Source organism: Calonectris borealis, chromosome 20, assembly GCF_964195595.1.
Source record: "Calonectris borealis chromosome 20, bCalBor7.hap1.2, whole genome shotgun sequence".
In the NCBI taxonomy this organism is placed as follows: domain Eukaryota; kingdom Metazoa; phylum Chordata; class Aves; order Procellariiformes; family Procellariidae; genus Calonectris; species Calonectris borealis.
The window spans coordinates 12,305,739-12,314,287 of NC_134331.1; the positions used below are offsets into that span (position 1 = coordinate 12,305,739).

At 39.7% G+C, this 8,549-nt stretch overlaps 1 protein-coding gene across 5 annotated transcripts in view; it reads right to left on the minus strand.

Annotated features, from left to right (window-relative positions):
• TBCD (tubulin folding cofactor D) overlaps window positions 1-8,549 on the minus strand; it is a 135,008-nt gene that overhangs the window by 123,714 nt on the left and 2,745 nt on the right. For 2 of the 5 annotated variants that reach the window (XR_012676692.1, XM_075169814.1), the window contains exons 1-7: window positions 8,053-8,521; window positions 7,472-7,689; window positions 4,000-4,050; window positions 3,714-3,811; window positions 2,878-2,979; window positions 1,320-1,466; window positions 417-472 (exon numbers count right to left, since the gene is read on the minus strand). Coding sequence is in view for 4 of the 5 variants with exons in the window: in XM_075169814.1 (XP_075025915.1) it covers window positions 417-472; window positions 1,320-1,466; window positions 2,878-2,979; window positions 3,714-3,811; window positions 4,000-4,050; window positions 7,472-7,664 (647 nt within the window). In the remaining variant the exon portion in view is untranslated. Of the gene's footprint in view, window positions 1-416; window positions 473-1,319; window positions 1,467-2,877; window positions 2,980-3,713; window positions 3,812-3,999; window positions 4,051-7,471; window positions 7,690-8,052; window positions 8,522-8,549 lie in introns of those variants that run through there. The other 3 variants (XM_075169818.1, XM_075169817.1, XM_075169815.1) reach the window with 2 other exon arrangements.

The window sequence follows — 8,549 nt, forward strand, 5'->3', positions numbered from 1 at the left end:
AGTATTACTATTTCCTTTTACGTAACTTAAGCACTTCTAGAATCAAACCAGTAACATTAGATACCAATTCTCTATTTACCATGCAACACACTGCAAAAATCAGCAGCAACACAGAATAACTGTATCTTCCTGAAACCCTGTAGCACAAACCAGCCCCTAGAAGGCAATTTGAACAGTATCCTGTTACCAGTATCACTTGTGATAGATACCTGTTCCTCTAATAAGCAGAAGAAAACAGCATTTCCAATAATAAACACGCTACTGGATCTGATTCAAGCAAGTTTAACATCCCACATACAGCTGGCTACTTCCAGTCCTGCCAACGCTGTTATTAATAGCATGTCAGCCCAAAAAATGGCAGGAGAAATGGGAGCCAGCTTTTTTCCTTTCTGCCAAGAAGCACAAAAGAGACTTACTTTGAAACCAGTACAGCAGCTGCATCTCGAGCCTTATCACTGACAACCAAGTAACACTAAAGATAAAAGAAACTAACTGTAAAATAATTCATACATGTAGATTTAATAACAACTACGTAACAACTTTGTACATGAATATACTACTTAATACTTATGATTACAAACATTATTATGATTACATATATTATGTGATTATTATGATTACAAACTTAAGAGCATAAAAAATTAAATTTCCCATTTAACAAACCGTATTTCAGACAACAAAGTCTCTCTTCTAGGGTCTTTCAAAGCAAGTTTATCTTTACTGAAGCCTTAACTTACCGTCACATTTGTGATACTACATGCCTACAAGTGATAAGCCACTTAAGTGCTGCAAGTGTCAAAAGCATAAGCTGTTCAGGTATTTGGGGGTAGGGGTGGGAGAGGTGTTGTTTATTTTTATCTTAAAGGGATGACAAGTGAGCCACTTCTGTTTACACCTAGTGAAACTTTATTATCTTTGTTGAAAATTCTTCATGCAGTCATAGCTTCCAATGTTACTCATCCTGATCGAATGCTAATTTCCTATATAAATCATCGAACTTGGCTTTCAGAAAAAGCTAGCTAGTATTTTCAAACACTAGAAGCTGTTAGCATAATCAAAGGCATGCATTCATATGAGATAGTCATAAAATAAGATAGTTTATTACTTCAGGGAAAACAAGTAACAGTCTCATATGACACTAAAGCAGCAAAGAACATACTGAAGATTCCAAAACTACAGAGAAATTCTTTACAGATTACATACAGAAAATATGGGCTTAAATAATATTGTGAAAAGACAATAATTTATTACATATTGAAAGATTAAGCCTAAGAAAAATATCACAGGTCTGAAAGTATTCCAAGATGTATTATACTTACTTTTGCTATTTTAAGTATGCGATCCATTGTTGGCATACGAGCATGCCCTTCCTCAGAAATAATATTTCCATCAAAACGGGCCAGATCAAAAGGAATCAAGCAAATCATGGAGAGCCATAGTAAAAGCATATAACGAGTTTCCCAAGTCTGGAAAAGAATGGTAAAACAAAATATGCACTCCATTTTCTGGAACATATTCCAACAAAGTGCCTGGAGCACAAACTATCCACTAGTTCCAAAGAACTTTCAAAGTAAGATGATGAAGAAAAAACACTGATCCTGAATGCTCTGAAACACCAAAGGAGACAGAATTACAAGAGATTCCAAACAGGAAAACTGTAACAAAATGAATGGACCCTCCCCCCTGAATCTGAAATCTAGACAAGTTTATTTCCTTCCCAAAGGCAAACTGCATGTTGCCATTTTCCTGTTTTCTCCTTCCCTCAGCCCATTTGTGCCTCCAGTCACAAATATGACAGAAATATGTTTTTCTTCCTAATTTCTTATGTATTGCTTTCATAGGTTTACTATGAAAGATGTGTTTTCAGAGACAGACAGACAAGGAGGAACTTTAACAAGCTGTAAAAGCTTTAGAAGCTGTACAACAACAACAGCAAAGTGGTCAGAAGCGATGATTATTAAAAAAGTATTTTAATTTAGAGCAGCAATACAATTATTGTCTTTATAACCATGATTTTTGTTACTTATAACAGATGATGATCTGTCTTAAAATTCATCTATCTTAATAAGCCTTCTGAAATTCTTATTTTTCCTTATTCAAAAATATAAGAATATGAACTACGGTATCTTGGAGTTGGACTCGATGATCCTTATGGGTCCCTTCCAACTCGAGACATTCTATGATTCTATGATCTCAATCCATGCTTAAAAATTCTTAAATATTTTTTCGAACCAGAATTCTTGCCCAGAACATTGCCAGCCAAATAAAACCTTAAATCAGGATGAAGTGGTGTCGCACTGTTTTTCAAATTGCAAACAGGTAGAAAAAGATCTGAAATTCTGTGTTATTTTTCCACACCTAGGAATATATTATCAAAAGGCAAAGATCCAAGCAATTCATTGCCATAACTGTGCAATTTTCTCCAATCTTCACCTCCCTCCTTTCAAAAGAAACGGAAAAGTCATACTTTCATGACCTCAAGCTAAATTAACATGACCATTAATGACATGCATAGCAGGAAGAGGATTTTTCCGTTACTCCTTTTAGAAGTTCAATATCTTTTACTGCCTTTATTACTGTTGTTTCAATTAATTTGTTCCCTTATAAGAGTGGTTAAAGATTTTACTTGCACCTCAACCACCATCGCTTCTAAATCCTTAGAATATATCCCATGAAAGAAAAACACAAGACCTCTCCTTCAACAAGACATTTGTCTTCTGACAAGTTGACTTTCATGCTAAATCCTGATGTTCAGTTAACACCTGGCAGGGTGTATCACTGCTTTGTACACTTTTTTCAGATTTTTTTCTTACATTGTTCACCAGCTTTTTCTGTATGAGACATAAAAGTTAAACAAAAAGTACAGCAAGTTCTCACCTCAGAGTCTTTTGGATTCTGGTCTACGAGCATATCCAAAACAGGCTGTAGATCACCTACTTCATGAGGAAACAGTGGGAGGAAATGTTTGTACCCCCTCACCTATAACAGAAAGTTTCAAAATTTAGTAAGCCATCTGGCATTGTTAAGTACTGAGGAAAAAGAAAAGACCCTTTGAGGAGCCTCTTGTATATGATCCTCATGTAGTAAGAACAGTAAGAATATGAATTAAGGTCATAAATACCTTGAGATTTTTGCATTTTTACGAACTTATTAAGAATTAATGGAAGGATAATTCTTTAACTTTAAAACAAGGGACCTCTGGAGATTGCCTAGTCCAACTCTCCTGCTAAAGCATGGTCACCTATAGCAGGCTGTCCAGGACCTTATCCAGTAGGGTATTCAGTATCTCCAGGGATGGAAACTCCACAACCTCTCTGAGCAATTTATTCCAGTGTTCAACCCTCACAGCCAAAAAATGTCTTCTTATGCTCAGCTGGAAATTCCACAATCCATCTCATTCTTCATCATACTTTACTCTTCTTTTTAACATTATGACTTCTTTTATCACCGAGTATCTCAATGTCTGCAATTGTTTTTGCATTCAAACCTTGATTTTTACTACTCTAGATCATTAAATAACATAAGCTATCATGAAAATCATAAAAAAGAGAACTGATCTTTCACAGTACAGTTCAAAACATTTCATTGCATTACTCAGACAATTATTTCTTTATTTTACTATTTTTGAAAATGTGAAATTTTTTGAAGTTATTTAAACAACAAAGAAAATATTGGAAACTTACACATTTCACTTACAGAATGGGTTTTTTTACCTTTGTAATGATGTAAAGAAATTTAAAAGCCAGGTGAACTAGCGGGGGAGGAGATCCATTGTCCCGTATTATATCCAACAATGAATTCATCATCCACTCTAATGAAATGAGAGAAAAAAAAGTGAGACTACATGCAGTTAGCTTACAGTTTCTCATACTTCTAATAATGAAGAGGGAGATAGTAGTCATATAATGTAAGTAATATCAACCACAGCAATCTTGACCTTCTAGTTCAACAGATTTTCAAGTATATACACAAAAAAGTATTTAAAGATGATATGCCTACCTAAGTGGCGATCCAACAAGTGAGGTTGCTCCTGGTACTTGTCCATTATACCTGAAAAGATATCTGTAATAAGCTACTGAAATTAAAAGCTCTTACAGGCATTAATTGTGAGATACACCCCTGATTCTAGACAGTTTTAGCTTAAGATTTCAGTATCCTTGAGCTAAGTGCATCCACCACCTGCAAGCGAAGTCAAAAAGTAAGAAAACTACAGAGAAGTAACTGTAAAAATACAGTCTGTCCACTTCTATAGTGCAATCATTTACCTACACTGAATCATAAACTCCCTTCCAGGAGTCTCTCAAATTACTGTGGACAAATCCCACAGCTAGATAAAAAAGCAATCACTCAGTTTATTGCTGCCCTTCACTGCAGAGCTCTTTGCGGCTCTCCTTTCCTAAGCGCAACTTACCAGCACACCATTTCTGATGGAACTCTGCAAACAGAGAACATTAAACCACCATAGACAGTAGCTGCTCCAGGTGTACCAGCTTTACACTGCCCTCTTACCCACACAGCAACCAGAATGCTGCTTTACACCTTTCTGCCTTGCTGTTCACGTCTTCTTCATTAACATACAGAATCCCACTTACTTTTACACGCTGTTCTATTTGTTAGCATGTCAAATTACCGACTGTCTTTAAAAACACACATATACACAAAGATATCTCAACATCAAGAAGTGTAATAGCATGACACTTTTTCAATCCTGAGCCTAATACAGCCATGGGGAAATTCTCCCTGGACACACTGGGTTTCACCACAAGGCTATCTTTCTCCCCATGCCTGGAACATATTTAAAGATATAGTTCCACCACTGAGGATCTGTACTGAAACAGGGTACAGGCATTGCAAAATTCTCATCTCTTCGTTTTGAGCTACCTCACTATAGCAGAAGAAAAACCAACATGGTACTACTTTGCAAGTGAAAGTGCTCTTCACAATTCTCAGAGCTAGTTTTTCATTTTGAAATAGAACACAGGAAATTATTCAGCAAAGAACAAAGAATCCTTGACACATTTTAACCTGGACAAACACAAACTGTAGCTATTACTATCTGTGCTCCTCTGAACTTTTCACATTACTTACTTTATCTTGCTGCCAGTAATATGTTATTTCCTTTTGGGAACTGAGTTCAGGAAAGACAAATTGAAATTGAATATTGAAAAAGCTAAGATCAACTTGCCACAGTTTTTAGAAACAAAAGCATTTCAATTCAAACCTAAAATCAACGAAAAACAGCTACAGAAATGAAGGATGGATTTCAGAAGAGATCATCAAGTGATCCAATATTGCGCTGGAGATTGCCTGGGTCATTTTAGCTATACGGCCCGAAAATAGCTTTCTAATTAGAAAACTAAAATGTCGTCTTTTCCTGCATTTGTTTCTCTCTCAAAAAATTTTTCTCTCTATCCCCTTTCTCCACTTGTCACATCAACACTTAGATTTAAGACATAACTCAACTTCAGCAGTGCTGGAGTTGACCAGCGGATGACACTGCACAACCACGTTCAAGACACCAGCCAGTCCAACAGTATCCTTGCAGTAACTTGGACAATTCCATTGGGATACCATAGTGCTGTCTATTATCAAGAGGGAAACCTGAGCTCCTAATCATCACTAACTCCCCATTGTAATTAATGATACCTTAAGCTGCATACAAATAACAGAACTAGTGAATACAAGAAATTCCATCAACACGCAAAGCAATAGCTCTCAAGCAGAAGTGGAATTTAAGAGCAAATTCCTTATCTTGCCAAATTGTTCTCCCAGATCATGGTCTGGCAATCTAAAGTAAAACCCCAAATCTAAATGCTGAAGAGAATGAACTGAAAAAAAATGTTCTTCTAACACTATTATTTCAAAAAAAGATCTTCTTAAATTTTCCTACAAAATTACAGTTGCAGATTAAACTATCTTCCAACTTCTAACAATTCACAAAAAAAAGAGCATCACATGTTTTTGTGAATGCTTTGGAGATCTGCATAAAAATCCTCTATAACTGATCATTACTGTGTTATCTGCATACAGGCTGAAGGTATTCCCTAAGCTTCAATGTTATATCCCACACATTTAGCTTATTACCATATTTGGGACATTTTGCCCAAGAAGGATCAAAGGATACCTTATGACACTAAATATTATAACCAAATATTGAACAAGATGTACAGCGCCTATCAGTTTTAAGTATATTAACACTGTATTTACAGGGCAATGATATGCTCTTCTGATACTTACCATACAGCAATATCCCCCTACCTTCAAAAGACTTGCTCCCAAAAATTGCAAAAGTCACAGGTTTCAACGGGTAGCAAAGAATTTTTCTCATAAGAACTTATGATGAGTGGAGATGCATGCAGAAAGTTCATAAATACAATTTAAATACACAGAGACAGCATATATGATATGAAAGACAGAAAGTCATAGCAAGAGGCATAGCAAGGAGGAGATGATGGCCTTTCAGAACTGAGATTTTTTCAGTAATTGCTTTTCTATCCCATCAAATTCTGCCATTTCACCTTGTGATACCGAACAATCAACACAAGTATGAGTGCTCTTGTTACTTCTTTCCGAACATGTTCATCATTAACCTCCTCAGATGCAACAGTCAGTTAGGTCAATCGAGTATAATTCTACTGAGTAACTTCTGCACCGTCAGATTTCCAAATTTTGGGTTTTCTGGTTTATTGTTTGCCTATCTAGTTTCTTTTTGTCAAAAACAAAGACACTGGATCAATATTTTTACTGTAAATTTCTGCAATTTCATGATTTTTGCAAAAGTACTTGCAAAAGGTTAGTCCACTTGATTTGTAAATACATGAAACTTTGAATTAATTTTTGCAAATCATCTGGTCAGAATATTGGATCCAACACACAGATGTGCATTATAACAGGTTAATTACCTAGGACACTGCTACATGCACATAATTATACCACTTCTATATTCAGCTGAGGTCTAAGCAGAATAGCTTTCATTATATGGCACAAAAGCTCAGCTACTAACTCTGATCCAAGTTGCCTCCACTCAGAAACAATTACATGATCTGTATGTAGTCAGCTGCCCTTCATATTTCCTACGAAATATAAAAGTAAAAATATGAAATTACCACTTTAAAGCTCAAAATGTATGCATTTTTAGTGAACAATTAGGTACAAAAATGGCTTTATTTGACAGATATACAAACTTTAACTAAATTACTGCCTGCATTTGAATAGGAAACTGGAGGCTAAACATGGGTCAGAATTCAGATTTTTTAAACCCAAGATCTGGGGTTTTATTCACAGTAGTTAAATACTGTGTAATAATAGAAGAAATAGCTGGAAAATAAAATGAGTAAAAAAATAAATCTAAACTACCTGTTGATAAAGTTCCACCATTATCACTAAGCCAAAATTAGCGTTTTAGTCCTTTTATGGTAATAAATTCCTTTAAGCAATATAAGAACATGCTCCCTTTGGACGATGTGCTCACCTATGAATTTCTCCATGGTCATTTCTCGAGTCACCAGATCCCCAAAGACTCCCTTCAGGTTACCGATGAGCCCGCTGACCTCCTGACTCTCTGTGAAACTCTCCAGGATATTTCTCGTGGTGACGACACCTGGCTCCTGATTCTTGCCGTCCTCTGGCTCCGACCCCGCTCCCTCCATCTCGCCCAAAGCCATGCCCGAGGCCTGCCGTCAGTGCTTCCTGTAACAGCCGGGCAGAGGAGCAGGCGGTCAGTCACGCCATCGCTCCCGCCGGGCGAAGCAGAGGCGACCCCTCCCCGCAGCCGCTCCTCCCTCAGGCGACACCGCCGCTCCTCACACACGCCTCGCGCCCAGCCGCGGCCCGGCCCGGCCCCGGCCCCGCCCGCCGCCATGCGGCCCACCGCGCCCCTCCCCGGCAGGCGCCGCGGAGCGGAGGCCCGGCCCAGCCCTGCTCCGCCTCCCCAGCCGCCCCACACGGCAGGCGGCTCTCGGAGGTGGCGAGAACACGGCGACAACACCGGGGACGGCGAGCGACGCCCTCACCCCCACCCCGCGACGAGCCGGGAGCTCCCGCGCACATTACCCTGGCAACCGCCGCTGCGCTCCCCACAGCCTGCCCCGCGCGCGCTGCCGGGCGCAACCTCCCTCCTACGGGGCGCCGCGCGGGACGAAAGGGTGCAGAGACAGCTGCGCTCCCGCGCGCGGCCCCGCCCCTCTGCCGCAGCGCGGGCGGGCGGCTGAGGGGAAGGAAGGCTGGCCGGGGAGGCGGCGGGTCCTCTGGCGAGGGCAGGCTGGTGCCAGTGTTTATGTCGGATCCTGTCATCTGCCGGAGCGGAGAGCCCGTGGTTTACGTTTCTTCAGTGAGGTGGCAAACGCCCCTCTTCCTCTGGGCCACGGCGCAGGCTCTGCCCGCCTTTCTGCTAGGCCGCCGAGCGCGGGAGCTGTCTGATGCCAGAGCTGTCCCGAATTTGCCTCTCAAGTCATTTTGCACAGGTTGCAAAACGCGTGTGGAAGGCAACTGGAGTACCCCGTTATCCATGACCTTCTCCATTTCTTACCCTATCCACGCCAAAACATTGA